This window comes from Pygoscelis adeliae, unplaced genomic scaffold (genome assembly GCF_000699105.1).
Source record: "Pygoscelis adeliae isolate BGI_AS28 unplaced genomic scaffold, ASM69910v1 Scaffold85, whole genome shotgun sequence".
Lineage (NCBI taxonomy): Eukaryota > Metazoa > Chordata > Aves > Sphenisciformes > Spheniscidae > Pygoscelis > Pygoscelis adeliae.
The window spans coordinates 4,229,560-4,250,307 of NW_008824900.1; the positions used below are offsets into that span (position 1 = coordinate 4,229,560).

Here is a 20,748-nt window from a genome sequence, read left to right on the forward strand (position 1 = left end):
ATCTAAGACAAATAGTATACCTATGTCTTTGGGAAAAGGTTTTGGTTAATGAAAAGTAGTGTCCATCCCATAAAAACCCTAGCCCTGCTTAGCTCATACAGTTATTCCTAAGAAATGTGAATCTCTGTAAGGGCAGGTAAGGATCTTCTGGTTGTAAAAACTACATCCATTGAGGAACCAGAAAGCATACCATGTGAATCAGGGCCAACAATTGTTACCAAACATTGAATAAAGAATACTCCATACGTATTTGCTCTGGACAGCGTACAGATACCCATAGATATGCTTTCTGAACATACTTCTAATACAGTATACTGAGATTTTTTGGAAGCTGGAAAGGGACTCGTAAGCCCAAATCTCATTACATTTCATTCCTTCAAAAATACCGTCTTTCACCATCTTGGTGAACATACAAATACATTTGTAAATACCAAGAACTCTTTCTGGACTGTTTGGCAGTTAAAGTCAGCTTAAATCTGTTTAATAAAAAAATTGTAAACAAAATTCAAGAAGCTATATTTTGTCTGTCCCTAGACATCATTTATATAATCTCCCATTTGCAACTCTGCTGTGCAGTATGCTATTCCAACTTAAACAACTTGCATACTGTACCTCTGGCATGCCGATACTACAATTACAGCTGACAGGCATGATTCTATTGAAAAGAGTTTCAGTTTAGAGAAAAGTTAGGGTAATATTCACATTTTCCAATTCACAGTGGTAATGGTTTCCCTGCTCGCTGTTCTTCAGTGAAACGTAAGGAATAATGCTTGAATAATCCAAATTTCCTCTACACAAAAAACCTAAAGCAATTCTCAGAGTAGCAGAGGAATGGGAGAGTACCACCTGTTGAATGCTTTCAATATTTAAATATATTAGCAATTATATTTACTTCTTTAGTGTAAATTAAATTTACAGCTGTACACTCTACTCATGAAAGACTTACTCTCTTCCCTTCCACACTCCCTTATGGTTAAAATCTAGTGGGTTCTTTTTTTTCCAGCGGGGGCAAGGAGGGGTGTGTAGCAGACATTTTATTTGTGAAATAATCTGATTGATCTTTACTAGAAGTAAAAGTCATATAACAATGCATCCCTGTTATGTGAATATCTTTGTATTCCGGTAAGTGATAATAAAGATACTGTTCCTTGGTTACGTGTGCATATATTCGATTTATGTAACAGACTTGATCAGAGAGGTTAAAAAAAATGGTCTGACGTTCAACAAATATGCACAATATTCTGGAAGGAAGAAGTCCCTCAAAAGGTGTTAATCCTTCACTGCATATGCAAATAAATGGCATTGCACTCCTCACTGATTGCACTGAACGTATGGCTGTTGGTGTTTGATACTGTATTAACAGCTTTAATACTACTAACATACAATTAATCGGATGTCACTAATACATTATGAACAAAGAACTACAGTGGGTTGGGATTTGGTCTGGGAAGTGAAGGAATAAAAGAAATACTATACAGCCCTGAGTAATCACCAGTAAGGGGCAAATGCAAACTTACGTACACATTAGGCCTCAAGGTTACTAATAAAGTCCACAGCTCCATAGTAAGTGCCATATAGTGATATCTAAAAATATATACTCTGGATTAGGCAGCTGTGAAATTTCTGACAAGATGACTGCAGACTCTTCAATGAACTTAGTTTGTAATGGTAAGTGCATGTGAAATATAAGAAAAGCATTTGTACGTTGACATTAACCAATATCCATGGGGCCTCCTTTGGGTACACAGCAGTTCACATGTTTGGGCCTACAGCCTTCCCATTTGTTTTCTGTCAGTCTAGAATGAGCGTACTAATTTTGTGCTAACACACTGTATTTTATTTATTAAGGTCCCGGGGTTTGGGATTTTTTAATTATTATTTGGCTTTGAAAATGATTATGAAGTTAAAATATATCTTTGAAAGTCTAGCTTTCTGTTTCTCTTTTAAGAGTCTTACTTTTGAAACTGTGCAAATGCATTCCTAATTCTTCTTGTCTGTGTCATACTACATGCATACCATATTGCTTATCCAGTACTAGAAAATCATTAAACATTTCTAAGGACAAAAGTACATTGAATGATACTTAGCAACATAAATTAGAGTAACCGAAATAGTAAAATAATTAGATACAAAACAGCATAGTTGCCAACATATATTGGGGCTATTTCAGCTTGCCATTTATATATAAAGCATACATAAATGGCTATTTTTTATCCTTTTCAACAAGACATATTTTAAAAGGATAGTTAAGAGCATACTAGTTTACCTATTCATGTACAAAAGTACACTGGGAAAGGGAGAGGTTTACATATCTTTTACCATAGCAGGATACTGTTAAGGGATAAATTCTCCCTCTAAGATGGTGGCAACTATTTTTTCTCTATAGATAAAGTATTCGTGGAAAATTTAAACATCTGATTCAATGCTAGGCCTTTTCTTATACACACGTCTATTGCTACAGGAATTTAAAACCCTTGGAGTTGAGTACAAGCTATTCCTATTTGCAACGTAAGGCAAAACATGCTCTGAAATGTACATGTCATTATGGATCCGACCATCCCTGGAACAGTATGATGCTGTAGACTTTATGGATGACCTTAAATAATTATCATTTCTTCCTCTTGTTGGTAATGAATGTTTATAAAGATCAGCTGGACTTCGCCTAAGAGATAAGTGCTGGTCATCACCATACGAGTGCAGAAAGGGATTATCATCTGAGTGAACAGGATACAGGGACTTGCTCCGCTTACTGTCCTCTAGAGCATGAGTTAAAAGTGAGGTCTTGTTGCTCAACAGTTTGCTTGAGGGAACACTAAACATGCTTGCATATGGACTACTTTGTAGAAATTTCTCTCTTTCTTTCAAGCTTATACTACGAGAAGGTCTTCCAATATCAATTTCCCTGGACTTATCAGCGATATTATCAAAAGAATGTTGCCTGCTAATCCTCAACTTATTTTTTTTATGATATTGCAGAGCATTATTTTGTGACCAACTATGCTCATCTATTTCTTCAGGGAGTGATAAGTTCGTTGTATCCTGCAGCATCTGATCTTCTTCAATATCATATAGGTTCCCCATCCGCAAGCATGCGTCGCATTTATAGGGAGATCTGCTCGAATAGTGTCCCGCATAAGTGGGCAAATTGGAAAGACAGCTCCTGCAGTGGGTGGAATTCTGTCTGTATCTATCGTTCATGTCGACTAGGGAAGCATTTTTATCTTTTAAAGTGTAGTGCTTTGCATAAAGTTTATACTGGTCATTATTTGGAAGACTGTCTTCATTATGCAAGGGAGTCCTGTCAGCATGTTCTGCTTTCCTGTAGTTGTCATTGTGATCTTGATAAACATCAGGAAACTCTATAGTTTCTGGAAGGACAATGTTTTCAATGTACTGAGGTGTGTCCAAGCGGAATCCTGGCTCCTTGTCAGCATCAATTGTGTAGATTTTATCCCGTGGAGAGCTCTGTTTGGTTTTCAGATATGTCAGTTCCACTTCACTACAGTCTTTTGGGTATTTTGATGCTACTGTCCTTTTTTTAAAATTGTCCTTGGTTTTGTGGTGCTTGTTGTTGTTTTCAGGTTCCATATGGCAAGTAGCTCGGCTTGATGTCTCTGATACATCTGAATGGACAATCTCTTCAGGAAGGTATCTTTGGCTTTTCACTGAAAGCTGCCTGTTTTCATCTGACCCATTTTCTCTCTGGGAACCTTGGCTTTGACGTACAGATTCTTGACGTAAAGATTCAACAGATTTCCTCCAAAGCTGCCTAGGTCTGGAGTTCACTTTTGCTTCTGCTGTTACTGCAACCTCTACCGTATTTGGATTGGACTCATTCAGTGTGAGAGGATGCTGACCTTGGAAAACATAGTTGTTAAGATTGTCCTTGTGTCGATTGCCAGGAAGTGTCTGCAGTTCACTCATGTTGTCACCAAAAAAGTTGTCCTTTGTCTGAAAGGATCTGTTATCAGAAAATATCAAGTTTCCCTTATCCATGACCATATCCATAATCAAGGAACCCCTCTGAATAAAATCAGCTGTTCTTTTGGGGGAGTTAATTCTTGAAGGATTGATATTGGTCATATTTTTCGCTGTTCGCAGTAGTTTTAACATGTTGGTTTGGGAATTGGTCAAAGTAAAGTCAGGAGACTTCTTTTTTTCTTCAATGTGTACTCCATGAATGCAACTGTAAATACCCTGCAATATGAGTAATATAAAACAAATTAAATCACTAGGTATAAATTTTAAATACTTCCATTCTATTTTTAATTAGCAGTAAAGAAAAATTAAACACTGCTTATCTAATGACTGGAAAGATTAAAAGTACATATCTATCCTTTTAGCATTTCTTTACATCGATATGGAAGAATAATTTCTGCCATGTCTGTTGGAACTGTAAAGGAGACAAATTGCCAGTATTTTACAAACCAGTGGTCCGTGTTGGCCTCCCCTGCTTATTGCAGAAAACAAGATTAGAAGGGACCCCAAAAGGTTCCCTAGTCTCATCACAAAATGTAACTAACATTCAGTAATGGAAACGCTGTTATTTTAAACCAGTGACTAAGTTACCCATCTAAACAAGCCTGCAGCCAGGCTAATTTTCTTGGAAGTTACGGTACTCTTTACTTTCACTGAAATAAAAAGGCTTTGTCGTATTTTAGCTTTTCTGTTTCCTATCCTAGTACATATGAAAAAATCCCAGCTCTTTCTAAAGCCTGAATTTGAATTCATTTTGAGCAAAAGGCTGAAGCCCATCTTTTAACTCCAACCTCTTTGGTCACTCCTGTGAGCTCAATTGACATTTCCGACCCTGTGAACTTGTAATTCTCAGAAATTTGCCTTTGAAATAAGTGCTTTTTTTCCCCCTGCACTGGTTAGGAGAATTTCACATGTAAAAGGCCAAAAGTATAAAGTGCAAATGTAAAACGTGGAGGTTAAAGTGATATGCTTTTCTAGACAATCCCCAACAGGGCAGGGCAGAGTATTTTTAATGCAGTTCCAATACAGTCCAATTTACTCAACAGGGTAACTTCAGCATATTTTAAAGCAAATAGGCATTTTAGTATCATTTTCAATTCTCCTCAGCTATATTAAAAATCCAGCAAAATCAATTACCTAATGAAAGTCCTACGTGCTTAAAAAAAAAAAAAGACATAAAAAACAACTAATTTGTCAAAAATATAAGAACAAGCACATACTTCCCTTATTTTATGACAAGTATCAGTTACTTGGATATGTAAATCCACTTTGGGTTTGGTAAAGTTATCATTAAAACCTGTCTTGGTGTCTAACCAAACATAAATGACACTTGTGTTAGACCTTTTCTCATATGGCTTATTCAAGTTTGCTATCAAGAAAAGCTTATGAAAATATTCCAGTATATGTTTATAACTTAAAATCCACTTGTTTAAGAAATACACAAAACTGAGAGCTAATGTCTGTCATCAATTTAGCATTTATTTTGTTTGGAATTTTTTGTGGAAATTAATCCATTTCCTGCATCTGAGCAGCTCTACCATTTCTTCATCAAAATTTCCCCAAAATGTATTTGTTTTCATCATTTGATTACCGATTAACCTGGCATACGATAATTCACACCCTAGAATAATCTAACGGAGAAAAGACTTCCCGTGGAGTGCAAGTACACCCTAAGCCCACTGACTACTCTAGAGCATCACGCTGATGCTCTAACATGTATTTCAAATGTCCAAGTGGGAATAAAAGGAAAGGTAATGTTTCAGGGAGGTAGCGTTTACTCTGTTGCCTGAAGGGAGAACATGAAAGTAATACTAACCCTGCTGATTGAGAACAACAATCCCGGCCTATCTGAGCAGACTCCAGTGAAGCAGAATCTAAGTTTCCAGTAAAATAAGTGCTCCCAGACAAAGGTTATTAAACTGAGTGCCATGGCTGCTGCGAGCATGTAAAACACTCCTGCCATGTTGTCAATGTCCAGCTGGCTGCTCATGACTTCATTCTTCTCATTGTGGCAAATACCAGTCAGCCACAGGGTTTCTAACTCTTCCATTTCCCCTAGGGAGAGCAAGGAGTCAAACCAGTTAGAATGCAAAAATTACTGCTCACAGTATCCAAAAGTCTTTGCAAGTTTAAAAATACAGCACCATTTAATGCTTCATTTGTGCAGCATGTTAGTCTTATCTACTAAGGATTTGCAAATACAGCAGATTTCAACTCACAGCACCCTAGTTTCAGATGTCCTCAGATTTCATATATTATGTGGGAAGCTGGCTGCTCTAGAAAGCAGGATCTGTCATGTGGGTAAAACTTTCTTCTGCTGGCTATAACTAGTATCACTTGTTACAGAGGGTGGAACTGGAGGGTTCCCGTCCCAGGGGATTCCTCCACCCCATCCATGAGAGCCGCATTTGGTGCACATTCAGACCCAGGAGGCTTCTCCCGTCCCCGTCCAATAGATGCCACCGGTGCGGCTCCCGTCTGCAGGTCCAGCTGGTAGTAAGCCCGCGTGTGTACTCCAGAGGTGCTGATGCACACACAGACCATCACAGACAGCAGTGTTGTTACCAGCACCCACACGGCACTCACAGACACAAATACAGACAGCCTGATCCTCCTCCTCCTGCCCAGCTGATGAGGACTGAAGTTTGCTAGTGAAACGCACACACCGTCACTCATGATTCACAAACACACCAATATGTACAGACCCCTCAAACACTGGCATGGGCTACGTCTGTGCAATATCTGTGCCCAGACCCTATATGCCCCTTACCCAGGCACCGGCTTGGACCTTGGGTCTTTCCAGAAGTCCTCTAACAAATCACATCTGCCCCCAAACTCATAAACACCGAATGGAAAGCAAGATCACATCAAAACCAGCTAGGAACTGAGTTTAGTAAAGAGATGGGACAGGGTGTAGCGATCAGACACAGGGCTCAGTCAGACAAGCATCCTGATACACAACCAGACCCTTTTATGCCCTCTCCTCTCCACTTTCCTACACTTGTTCCTCTCTGATCCACTCTGACCTCTCCCTTTGGTCCTTCCCTTGAACATCGCAAAATAAGTTTCACATGTTCTCACAATCCCTTTCAAACACACCATAAGAAGTTTGTCCTTTCCTGTGAGACCCATGATAACCTTATTTCCCCTTTTCGTATAAGTTGCAACGTTCTGGCTGAATCTCTCCTGACATGTCTGGTCTCTGCTATCATCTCTGGTATCCTCTGTTCCCTAGGGCTTGGGTATCTGGGGATTTGATTTATTAGTGTTCTTGCCTCTTGTTTTATTTTTTATGTTGAACAGCCACTAAACAGATAACCTTACAATCCAGGTATCTACATATCCTTTGCATCCACATATCCCTTCCATATTTTTACTCCAATCTCCCAACCCAAGAAGATGTTTTTGAATGTTGAAAGACAAACCATCCAAACAACAGAGATTAAATTGCAAGTTGAAAAATACAGCATGAGCAGAAGCAACCAGGTCCAGCAGCTGGCTGGATGCTGCACTGGGCCATCACTGCAGTAGTCAGTCACATTTCCTCTCATAGTTTACTGCATTACAGTGTTACTGCATTACAATGTTACAGTGTAACTGCATTACAATGTGACTGCATTTCAGTAACAGGTGAGCTGATTCAGAGACGCAGTTTTAAACCACTTTCTGATCTACAAGCACTTTAGAAAGAAAAGACATTATTTATCAAAACTGTCTGTTTTTCTTCCCCATAATACTTTTATTTATGGCAAAGCAATGACAATCACCAACACTGGATGTAAAATCACCCAAAGCATTATGTCCAAAGCTTACGGTAATGTTATATTGGAAATGGAAAGCTTGACTAGCTTTACCCATACAGCACATGCAGATGAGGAAAAATAGTTGTATACGATACAGCATTAACTAAGTCTATTGTGTTTCATACATACAGGCTTTTCTATAGAAAATAACTGTTACTTAATGTCTGGATACTTGCAGGAATACAGTACGCCCCCGTTCCTGTTTAAGTTTCTTTTTTTAAATTTTTATTGTAACTAGTGGTATCTTTCAAATACAGCTCTTATCCTGGCTTTCTGTCTCTCTTCATTTTCTGTTTTCCCCCAGAGACCTGGGTGATGCAGTAACTGCAAACTCTTCCCACGTCATGTACTCCCAGCCTTTTCTCTCGCGGTGCCCTGGACGCCTCCCTCTGCCCCCTCCTGGCCCTCTGGATCACCTGGCCTTTCTTCTTACAGTCTCCTCTGGCCTTTTGCTGCTGCCACTGCCGGCCTCCTGGGCAGCGGCAGAAACATAAATGGTATCGTCACATGCCTGAAACAGAGCATTCCTGGTTTCTGGTTCTGGCTATGCCACATCCTTACTGCCATTAAAACACTTCATTTACTTAAAGCTAAGGAAGCAGATCCACTCGCTTTCTCTGTTGCATATTCTTAGACTTAGAATCCGTATTTCACCAATGAGATTTGGCCTCTGATGAAGGACACTGTCACTTAGCAGTGGTTTCTACTGCCAACGTGGACAGAGGTGTGCAAGAAATTGCAATTGTTCCTGCCAAGATTGTTTTTGATATTGCATGATATATTAATTTTCAAATGTTTAGTGTTGTTCTTACTGAAGCATTGCACATGCATACATGCCTTTTTACTCTCTTGGGGATATAGTCAGCTGAGTAATTCTATTATTATTTTTAATGACAAATTTCACTGTTTCTAGAAAATACAGCAGGCAATACAGAGGGCCAGAAAACACAGTATTAGCTGGCTCGGTGTGTTTCCCAATTTAGGATATAACTTCAGTTTGGGGGAAGAATTCCCATGCTATGGATCCCTAATCCTTACCCAGTTATTAGGGAATGCATTTTCAGTATTATAATCCATATATCATTGGAGTAAAGAACAGGGGAAAAAAAAAAGGCTAGAAGCTATACTAACATTTCAGCTACCTTCAAGCTAGACTAGAAGATCAATAACCTGCTGTACAAGAGCATTTTGCAGGTTAGAGTGCCAGGGCACCAGGAAAGCTGCAGCCCACAGATAATTTGGATGTGTGAACTGGAAGTGGAACACAAGACTGTGACGGAGAAATTGCTTCTCATAGAATGTGAAGGAAAAATTGAAGTAGAAAGGATAAGTACTGAAGCACTTTAGCAAAGGCATTTCACAAATTTGTAAGAGAGATTATTTGGTTCCTAGTTAATTCTGAGTTTAGTTTTGTGCTTGAAGCATGAATTGAACCTCTACATCTGAAAAAGGCAGTGTATTTTCTCCGAAATTACAGTGCTCAATCTTCAAAATACCTAAGAGCATCGCCAAAGAAGAAAGTCAATCCTAATGAATGTTTAAAAGTCCTCTAATCTAGGACATAGGGACAATAAATTATTAATTGTAACAGTATAGATATTGCACACTGTCACTACATAGATAATTGGGCTTCATTATTGCATTTCCATATCTTAGAACATTTGGATTTCTTTTGTTCTGCTAATCCTCAGCGGACTGTTCCCCTCGTCTCTCTTTCAAGTCCTCCCCAAGGTCTATGAATAAAACTCATAGGGGCTATAGAAGAGAAAAGAACCCAAGTCCAAAGAGAGAGCAATATTTCTGCCTTGTGCATTAGTAGCCGAAGCTCTGACAATCAGCCGTCATTACTTCCCACAGGAAAATTCACGTCTCCCAAGACTGTCAAACATCAATTTGATTTGACTGCTTTGCCCTTTTACAATTCATAACAAAATTCATGAAGGAATTTAAACTTCTTTTCTATTACTGTTTCCTCTGCGTTTCTTTCCCTTTGGCATGTATATCTAAAGTAACTATTGATAATCCACTAACCTTTCCAAAAACGTCACTACAGAAACCAACCAAGCTTGTTTTGAGTTGAGATAAATGACAGTGCCCTGGCAAGCTATGAAGAACAAAGCATCCCAGAGTCTCGCAGATCCTGCTGTATAATATCCCTTCCATTATATCTGACAATGACAGAAATCACTGTTAATTAATACCCAAAAGTAATCCACAATTTTATAGATCGCAAAGCACTGTGAATCATTGGTTTGTCATATTTATGAAATTATATTATCTGGGAATGGACAGATTAGGCTGGTAATTCTGGTCTATATATATAAATCAGTTACCATTTACAGTGTATATTTATATACTTGTGTGTGTATACACACAGAAACACAGACAAAACAGTTACTAATTTAACTGTAACAACACTTCAGCACAGCTGACCCTGTAAAACCCTGTAAACACCCAATCTATTTATTGCTCTTCCTGCCCATTACATTTTACCCAAGATATATACAGAAGGCATAACATTTTTATTACAAAATCCTCAGGTATGAGGAATTTTTTAATTGGGGTGCCAATTCATTCCTTATAAAAATCAGCCACTTCCAAACTTGGCCTGGAGTTGTAATTCAAAATATTGAACTTTGAGGCTAGCTAAACTTTGGTTCAGAAAAATACATTTAAAAGAATCAAGTCCTTTTGGAAGAATGTTGTTGTCTTTCAAATCCTTTTGGGTGGTCTAACTTGTGAGGTGAACGTGTAGGGTGATGACACCTGTAGCAATGTACTAGTCTTGGCAATTGAAAGGCCAGTAATTTGTGATTACCAGGCAGTGGAGAGTTCAGTCGTCTCCGTGTGTGCATAATTCTAATTAGCAAGTAAGAGCTCCAAATATTCCAGAAGACAGGCTTCGGAAATCTAAGTCAGCAACCTCAATATATATAAATGCCAGGCCTCAATGAACCAAGTGTTAATGGAGTTCAAGTCTGCATCTAATAGGGGGGTCTCAAGTTACTTATAAATATTAATCAGACTTATTTTAAGGCTTTTTGTTTTCACTTCAGGCACTTACTAAAAGGAATGTAATGCCACAATCATTTTCTACCTCCATCCATGTGTGGACTAGATTAACAATTAAATGAATAGTTGCAGATTTCAGCAACAAAGGATATCACGACACTAGCACAAGATTAGAAAATGAAGAGTTGCAATATATTTGACAATAAAAATAGCGATTATTTTCTGTTTAATATGTTCATAGTATATTTAACCTGCAAAATTCACAAACAACTGCGTGATGCCTACCTTAAGATATTTTTAAAATTTCTACAGCGCTGTATCATAAAAAGTCTGCCTCATTTATAGCAGAATCAGTATAAGCAAGTATTTTAAAGATCCATATTTCAAGCAGTGTTGGGCCTCTGCACTATTCTCTCTAAACACAGTATGGTCTTCTGTGATAAATTGCAAAATTCTAGCTCTCTCAGTGGTAATTCAAGACTATTTACAATGTTTTTAGGTTACAGCACAAACAGTACTCAGATCCTTTTGTATTTCTCTTGGGTTTGTTCCTGTGGCTATGGTGTGCTCTGCTCTGACTGCCATTTGCACAGAAATGTGCCAGTTGGCCATTCTGGCTGAATATCCCAGAAGTGCCTTTCTTTCTACATTTTAGCACACCACCTCTAGCGTATTTCACACTTTATCATTCTGGGAAGGAGTGATAAACTGGCCAGCGTGTCCCCTGAACAATGTCTTCACAATAAAAACATCACTATCCAGACACAGAAAAGATACAGATTAAAGGGTAGAATTACACGCTTTTCCTCATCATAGCCCTTAGCAGTTTTTGCAGGCTGTGGTAAATGTCATCCATCCCTGCCACCATCCTCTCGGAGCTGAAAAACATGCTGCCCTTTTGCAGTCTCTCTTATTGTTGGAGACGTGTCGGCTCTCAGGGGTTCTTTTAGGGGGGTTACTGGTATCCCCAGATTCCCTTCATTTCCTAGGCCCAGCATCTTGTAAGGGTCTGGCATCCTCCCTTGGTTCTCAGCTTTGCTCATTAAACCACCTTCCTGAAAGAGGCAGTGTCTTCCCAAGTGATGGGCCAGCCATGAGATACTGACAGTTAAAGCTGTCTCACTTATGGGTCATTTCACTGACGTTATTTTGTTTTCTGAGTGTTTTTTTCCTCTACATCTACACATGCATCCAGGAAGATGCACGCATACTGAAAATTACACATTATTTATAAAAATAGAGAACCCCCAAACCCACATAATCCATCATTCTCCACATGTACTTACAGAAAAGCAGTTTGGGGTAAGATTTCTTTTTTTTTTTTTGAGAGGGAATAACAGTTTTTCAATACTTGTCTGATGCCTTCCTCATGATTAGTAAGAAAAATAAAATCTTTCATTATCACCCAAGAATGTCCCTAGTTACAAACTTGCCAGAAATAAACAAGCACAAAGTTTTATAATTACATCCAAAAAGAGAACAAACAGACTAGGATAACCTTCTTTGCTGCTTATTTAAAAAGCAAATAATAAAATCAAATTGCTGCTCCATTCCAGGAAACAAAGCAAAACCTCTGAAGCCTGAGTGGCACCTGAGCACCTTCTCCCCTCTCCCTGAGGATACAAATATGGGGAAAAGTGACAGAGATGGAGAAACTAACCCTGTATCCTCCTGATGGCAAACCCAAGAGCGTACATCGATAGTCAGTAAGTAACAAGCATCAGAAGTGCTGCGTGCCTGTTAGCACCTCCACCCCCCTTCTCCAAGCCCAGAGCCACAGGGTTTTTATCATTCTCCTGCCCACAGCTGCTGACAAGCACCAAAGGGCACAGTCCCAGCCCATACAGCTGTGGGTCGAGCTTCATCCTGGTAGAAAAACACCCCCAAAATCAAACAAAGCCCATGATTTACCTCCTTTGATCTTCGCTCTTGGGAAGTAAGCCAAGCCTAGGCTGGGTTTCAGTGTGACTTGGGAACACAGCCAGATTAAGCACAGACTCATGACAGTCCAAAATAGCAGTCAGAAGTCTGAGACACCGTTTGGTTTTAAAAGGTGTGCTGCATTCAGCCAGCCCCCGGGGGAAACACCACCAGCAGAAGTTTGCACGGAGCGTCTGATGGAGGGGAAGTTGAAGAAATAATAACAGACAGAGATATGACTTTGGAATTAGCTCTACACATGAGAAATGCTTGTCAAGAAGCCATTAAATAAAAGTTACGTGAGGGAAGAATAAGCAGCAAAATATAAACAGTGATTACAGTCAAAGCACTGACTAAGTGGAAAAGGAAACAGAAACGGTCCCTGTGAAGAATTTACTACTGACTGGTGTTCCACTTATCTACATTCTCTGCAAGAACAGTTATCCTGTCAGATGAGTAATTACATTAATTTTACAAGACTTGTAATTGGAAAAATGATTTTTTAATTTTGATTCTCTTATTATCCTCCAAATGATCACATTAAATTGCTAAATAATTTGTTTTAATATTTTTATAAGCACTAAAGTATATCATTCACTGAGTTATTATTTTTGTTCTTTAAAAGACAGGTGTTTTTCTCTGCTTTACTTTAACCATGTAGGTTAAAGCCCTAGGTTCCTGGAGGTAATCACTGATGGTTCACAGGCTGCCTCAACTACTTCCTTAGGTACTCTGGAGGGGTATTTTCAAGTTCTTACATTAATTTTAACGTCTTTAATTATTCTCGTGCATAAAGGGAGAAGAAATCTATTTTATATGCCCCTTCTGGATAAAAAAAAAAAAGATTTTGAACACTTCATGTGCTGTTCGCAAATGACAATTTCAGGGTGGTTCAGAGTGCCAGCCTGTACCTTCACCTTATCGCAAACCAAAACCTGGCACTGAGGTGCCAACAGAACATAAGAGAAACAGCAAACCTAAAACAAACTGAGGAAAAAATAATCTAATGGGGGTTTCTCTGGCAGTGGCATTTCTAAAACAGGCTACCGCTCTCTTGAGCATGGGTGAGAGATTGGGTTTGCACAGTGAGATCCATTGCACAAAGGCACTTGCAACCACCTGAGCTGTGGAAACCGCCAGTGCCAGATATGCCTGCAACAATGCCAGGTCCTGCAGCACAGTGTATCAGGCAGCTGCAACTGCATGGGAGGTCACCCTCCCCTGACTCCAAAAAACATTGCCTTGCATGAATGAGAGTTGTCTGGAAAAATTAATTCTCCCCTATATTGCGTTGCTTCAACCATCCCAATCTAAGTGTAGTCTGCATATTCTGCAGGTGTGCGCCTAAGGCAAGCAAGGAAAGGATGCTCTGTCCAGGCGGAGAAAGCTGAGCTGCAGCCCGACATCTTTGTTGTTTTATTGATTAAGTACAACAGACCTCTAGTATCAGCACATCCCCTAGACTTGTATACGGTGCAGGGCAGGAGGAGGCCGCCCCAGCAGGAGATCACAGGGCATGTGACAGAGCAGAAGGTGCAAAAAGAAAGAGGCTGGTATTGACGGTATAAGGGGTGGTGACTCTCGCGCAAAGCGCAAATCTGAGGTTCAGCCTGAGGAGCCAGCATGCAAGTAAAGAAAACTGACATATACCAATTATAGATCTTGAATAAAGGGGTTAAACATATGCTTTCACATTGGTCAGATGTAGGGCATCATCTTCAAAAGACTGGCTGCACTAGCAGAATCATCTGCTTATTCAGAGTGGACAAATGGCAGTTTTCAAATTTAGGGACAGACTGTTTCACACTTACTCTGGTGAGAACTCCCACTAAGTGATGGAGGAGGAAGGTAGCACCCCATCACTTGGAGATCCTAACATAAGAGGGTCTTTACCCTGAATAGAGGAGTCAGAAGCCAACTGGGTTGATGTGCATTTGGTTCAATAAGCTCATCAATTTCAATTTGACCTAGTTATATGATCCATACAGCATGTTTCACAGAAGAGATTATATAAAAGCACAGCAACTTTTTGAATTCAGTCTGGATCCCCCAAAACAATCTCTCTTACTCTTATTTTCTGAATTATTTCCCCCTGTAAAAATAGCAAGAGGAACACAGATGACCGACAGCAATAAACTTATTGTGAGCTAATGACTGCACTCTGCATGCCCCCGTTATTTAAGGATGAATTAACAGAACTGCTAAGCACGACTTTCAATATTACAATCCCTCTAACTCTTGTTCAGCTACACAAACACCCTCTACTTATACACTCACACTCTCCAGTCACATTTGTTCCACCCACTGCTTAAGGAGGACACTAAATATATAAACAGAAAATCACTAGGATTGTGGGTGTATTCTGCCTGAGCAGCACACGCTGAAAATATGTCTTTATAATCACATATGTATTTCCTTCTTGGTCTTTAACAGCCAGTGTGAGTCACACTGCTACACTTCCTTATAAGCTAGACAGCGATTTAGAAGGCTTATGCTAAAATATGAAAAAAATAGCAAAGAGCTTTCCTCTTCCAGATATAAAGGGGCAAATTTCATTTCCACAGTTACCTATTACCCCTAAGTAATGGGAAGCAATTATCCACCCAGGAAAATAATTCTTAGTGTATTAAGCCACCCTAAAAGCACATAAAGATTAACCAGAACTGAAAGTAACTGAAAGCTACCGCACCACCACCACCCCTCCCCCCCCCCGGCCAGCTTCCCCCAGTTTATGTACTGAGCATGACGTCCCATGGTGTGGAATGTCCCTTGGGCCAGTTTGGCTGTGCCCCCTCCCAGCTTCATGTACACCTCCAGCCTTCTCAGTCGGTAGAGCATGGGAAGCTGAAAAGTCCTTGGCTAGTGTAAGCACTGCTTAGCAACAACTAAAACATTGGTGGCTTATCAACATTGTTCTCATCCTAAATCCAAAACACAGCACTGTACCAGCTACTAGGTCTATCCCAGCCGAAACCAGGACATTAGGAAGGGGATAACAGACTCTCTGTGGAAACTTGAACCAAAACCAGTTTTCTTCTTTACATCTCTGTGACTCTAACTGCTTTAAAGGTTGCAGCTTTAAGGGTTAAGGGATTAATACAGCTATACCATCTGCCCCTGTTTTCCTGGAGACCTCTTCCCAGACCTTCATTTGAACTGAGCTTGTAACCTGCAGGTAGCGCAATACATTACAAACACCTCACACGAGTAGACGCCTAACCTGGCCAGCTGGCTGATATTCTCCCACTCCTCCCCAAACTTGCACTCTTTACCCAGCATTTTTCTGTTCCTCTTCTCCATCCATTTCTGCTGTCACGTGTCTTTTATCCCTCTATTGCTGCTGCATCCCCCATAGCTAAAGGCTCCTTGCTGTCTTTCTCTCCATCCCATGCACAGTCTGAAGCCCTCTTACTCTCTTAATCCCAAAGCGGCTTTGTCATTTGCAGTTCAATAATCTCATTTGCTCGCAAATGAAAAAAAACAAACAGAGAAAGAGAGAGAGAGAGAGAGAGAGAGGAGAGAGAGACATTCTCCTCACCTACTAGGCAGCAGTGATTCTGCTCCAAATCCCAAAGACACGATGCTACAGGTTTCAGGAGCAATGTCTTTCAAACTACTTTGCAGGATATTTTGAGAAAAGTACCGCTCTGCTTTAAATGGCACTATGCAGCCCAAGCCAGAGGAGTATTAGCAATGCCTGGGCCTTCAGGCAGCTGGCCAAAAGTTCCTACTACTGAAGGCTGGAGGAACATGGGTGCCTTCAGAAATGTTTCAGTCCAGCAGTTATAGATTTGCTAAATTACACAGGCTGTGTGCCTGAGCCTTTACTACACTTATCAACTGGCAAGCTAGCACAAAAAAGCAGTTGACAGCTGCTAGGGTAACATGCTGGATTCTGGGTACATCAGCCTGCCCAGCTGCTGCTTACAGAGGTTTATAAAAGAAATCAAAGCAGGTATCATGCGACTCTTCAGTGCATAACTTTTCTGTTCTGACACATTCCCGTGGCTGTGGGCAGAAGACCCAAACAAAATGATGGTGCTGCTTCTTAGCAGCCATATCATTTGAGTTGCTTTTGAACTCCTGGGTGCTTCTATTTCTCAACAGAAGATTGAGAAATAGTCTTCTGTGTCTCAGTAGAAATATTTTTATTTGTCTGTTAAAAAACAATGAAAGTTTCATCTTGTGGCCACAGCAAGCCAAAAAAAAGCACAACCACCACTGTGCTTTAGAGAATTACCCTGATGATCAACTATTTTAAACAAAACTGTAGATGCTAATCATCAACTGCAAGTTTTTGCAGATGAGACGATGTACAAAGCCAGAAACTCACTAGTAATACACTTCACTCATATCCTTTATACAAGAAAAAGCAACTCCTAACTCTTCATATTAAAAAGATGCAGTGTTCCAAAGCAATTAATCCTATACTAGAAAATGCATATTCATCTCAACTTCCTATGAACTGGGCTATGTATATGAACCTGCACAGACCAAGTGATGAAACATTTTGGGGATAATTCTATTTTTGAGACAACTAAGTGACTATTGTTTAAATTCCTCAGCAACTCCTTCCCATCCTCCTTCCCTCTGCCTCTTCTGCTCTTTGTTAGAGTAACAAATTTGGCACCTTGTAGCCTGCTTCCTTCCGCTGAGACTTCAGAGTCGCTTTCACAGTGTAATTGTTAATTGTCAGTATAATTTGTCCACCCAGTAGAACTATCCTCAGGATCAGAACACTACTCATGTAGATACATATAAACCACCCAGTCTAAGCTTAAAGTTATCCCTAAACGAAACCTACATCCCTCTGTATTCACCTTAATTTTTATCTAGTGCCAACAAGATAAAAAAGAGGTTTCAAAGCCATTGACTTTAATGCAGAAAAAGCATTGTGCTTTGGAAAGTATGAAAAGATGCTCCTGCATGAACAAGTCATTAATACTTTAGTTGGATGTTTTACATCAGAAAGGAAGAGGGAAAAGGTTCCTATCCACTGTGCAAAAATTTCATTTCAATGTGTAAGTGAACTGGCTTGGATAGGAGAATGATATAGAAGAAGCAAGGAAAAATCAAATGAGAAAAATCACAGGAGAAAGACACACGCAGAGGAAATGGAAAGCTCTGAAACACGTTTCAAAAGGCTCTCTCAGTACTGCGCAAATGTAAAAGAGAGATGAGATCATGGTTTTTCATAGGTGCAATCAGATATACTTTTAAACAAATTACTTAGTCTTATCCAAATATCTAGTATGATCCAAAAGGTTCTCTCCTCTTATTAACATAACGTTCATATCAAGAAATTGTGTTTGTTCAACTCATTAGGATTTTTTTCTTACAGTTATGAAACTCATTAGATTTATAATCATTCATTGAAATCATTCCATACTGTGATGAATGTTCTATTACATATACTGAATAATAATGCCATACTACTCGGTGCTTTGCTGTTTTATAGACTTAGTCTTAGAGAATAATAAATTCTGCAGAGGCTATACATGTGAAAGAAGTATTTCTGCCTTCCTTTGTGTTTGCCTATTTACTTAAACAACCTTGTTCAGACTCCACTGAGGCTTTCCCAGGAGCATCACCTTAAGATGAAAACTTTCCCCCCAACCATACTTGCTTTTAGTCTAGATAACTTCAAAGAGATTTTTAGTGATACAGCAAAGTGATGTTGGTCTGAACTCTGGGTTCATCCCTTCTAATTTGCCAAAACAGAGTATGTAAGTTCACAGCTAAAAAGATTACTCATCAGACTACTGAAGTTAGACGTAGATTACAAAATCAGGCCATGCTAGTTCCAGGCAATCACTCTTTACATTTAATTTCTTGGTGTTTTGTTCCAGTTCACCTGAAATGTACTTTATAAGTCAGTAGAAGAAATTTCAACCTCAGTATTATTCTCAGGGTTTTTTTCGTTGGTTTTTTTTTTCTTTTTCTTTTTTTCCCCCCATTTGTTTGTTTGGGTTTTTTTTTCTGAAAATTATCATCTAGACCTGTGACACAATGAAGTGAGACAAGGTAGCAACATTTCTGGGACTAAAGGAAACACACCTGCAATAGTTCCTACACATCAAAAATGTCCAACTGCTATTCTCTTTAATAGCGCCCACACCATTTTCTGAATAAATTTAGGGATCCTTTACAAGAGAAAATGAACATTTTAGCTTTCATGGGTTGTTCAGAGTACCTCCTAAAGGTACTGAAAAATACCACTGAAAAAATGCCATAAACACAATCACAATCCCCATGGTTTGCGCATTCAAAACTTTTGCTTATCTTCTGAAGTAATATCTGAGCAAGATGAACATGGGAACAGGCATTTCATGACAAGGTTTCGTTCACCTGGGTGTCACCTGTATCTATTACAATTCTATAAATTATTCATATAGAAGTTTTAATACTGAGTTTCATAGACAATTCATTTGTATTATTTTCAGCTACTAAAAATGGGTTAAAGATATAAGCATTCATCTGTAAATCCACAGGTCAAAGTGTAAATACATGATAAGATTTTTCCCTCTTTCCTCCCACCCATTTTGTTTTCTCCCTGATATTCAGAGAAAAAAAGTGATGCATAAAAATGCAGTACCTTTGGTATTTTGACAAGCTTTTTCTTTAATAGCTTCATATATTTTCCCTTCTATTTCATTTATTTTCTTTCCCCGTGATTTCATTTATTTTTGTGGGATGAGAAGTATCAAAAATGATGAAAGTAAGCATGAAGAAAATGCAGGGTGAAAAGAATGAAAACCTCAGCGATGCTCTGGCAACTTCTAGAGGGGTTAGCCCAGAACTGAGAAAGACACCTCAGATCCTCCTTCAGGCTACAGAAGCATTTTCTTCTTTAGTATGGGACAAATAATTCAACTTCTCTGATTCAACTTCCCCATTTAAAAATGGGTCAGAATTACAGCACCTAACACTTCTTAATTGCTTCTATATTACACAAATAGAAAAATATTCTATTCACAAAATATTCACAAATAGAAAAATAAAGCAAAGATTTTGTCCAATTAATTGCAACTCTTTAAAACAAGAATATATAGTTGCTTGAAAACTAGCTATTATGGGTCATACATTCATTCCTTAGCAGAAGTAAGCAATGTTTCTTCCATAAGCCTCTCTAAATCCAACAGATCAATAATGCTGACACTGGTATCTCTACATGTACACCAGAAAAAATGCATCAGTCATGATGATTACATCTCTTCCAGTTGTTTAGTATTATAACAGGAATAAAATCCATGCGCTGGAAGACTAACACACTCACTGTCTCCAATATGAAAATTAATATCTTGGTTTTTATGGAACAGGAGGCCACTATGCTAAGGTCCTGCACTTTGCCATTTAAACTGTCCTATTATACAGAAATTTACCATTCTTAGTCTCAATGGCATGCTATTGGTGACCTTACGTGCATATTTATTTTTCAGTAAAGCCCTCTTTTTCACTGACAGAGAAATGAAAAGCTAACACATCTATCTATGTGGAAAAAAAAAAATCAAAATGATTGTGTAACACACACCATATTCCAGTCTGATGGAGGATTTTAGTCAGCCATAACACAGACATTTTTTTAACCACCGTATTTTTATTTGCATGTGAAAGGCTTGAAGTTTCACTGTGGGGAAGAAACATTTCTACAATCAAAATGTAGTTCGAGCCCTATGTGGAGAATGAATCATTATTACTGTCTACAAATATATCAAAGATGTGCAGTAAGTTGTCTTCTTCTGCAGGGCAGAAGTGCCAAGAGGACCTATAATTCTTCTATTTTTGTGTTAGAATGAAAAATAGCTGTTTGAAATCCAATAAAACCAGTCACCCTACTTCAATTCCATAAACATTGTTTTATTAGAAGTTTAAATTAATCCATCCTAGATTAGGGATCGCTCACACCAGTTCCGAACTGAGCTAAACACTTTTAAATAGCAAAACAGTCACACTGAAAGGTAACTCATCTACCAAGTAAAAACTCCTCAGGAATTGCTCAAAGGCAAAATTAAAAAAAGAAAATAAATAAATTTAG

General features: G+C 38.9%; 1 protein-coding gene across 1 annotated transcript in view; it reads right to left on the reverse strand.

The window, feature by feature from the left end:
- Positions 1-2,406: 2,406 nt before the first annotated feature.
- Positions 2,407-20,748, reverse strand: part of GRIN2A (glutamate receptor, ionotropic, N-methyl D-aspartate 2A) — a 184,505-nt gene continuing 166,163 nt past the window's right edge. The window contains exons 11-12 of the mRNA XM_009324731.1: positions 5,795-6,033; positions 2,407-4,197 (exon numbers count right to left, since the gene is read on the reverse strand). Coding sequence (XP_009323006.1) covers positions 2,407-4,197; positions 5,795-6,033 — 2,030 coding nt within the window. The remainder of the gene's footprint in view (positions 4,198-5,794; positions 6,034-20,748) is intronic.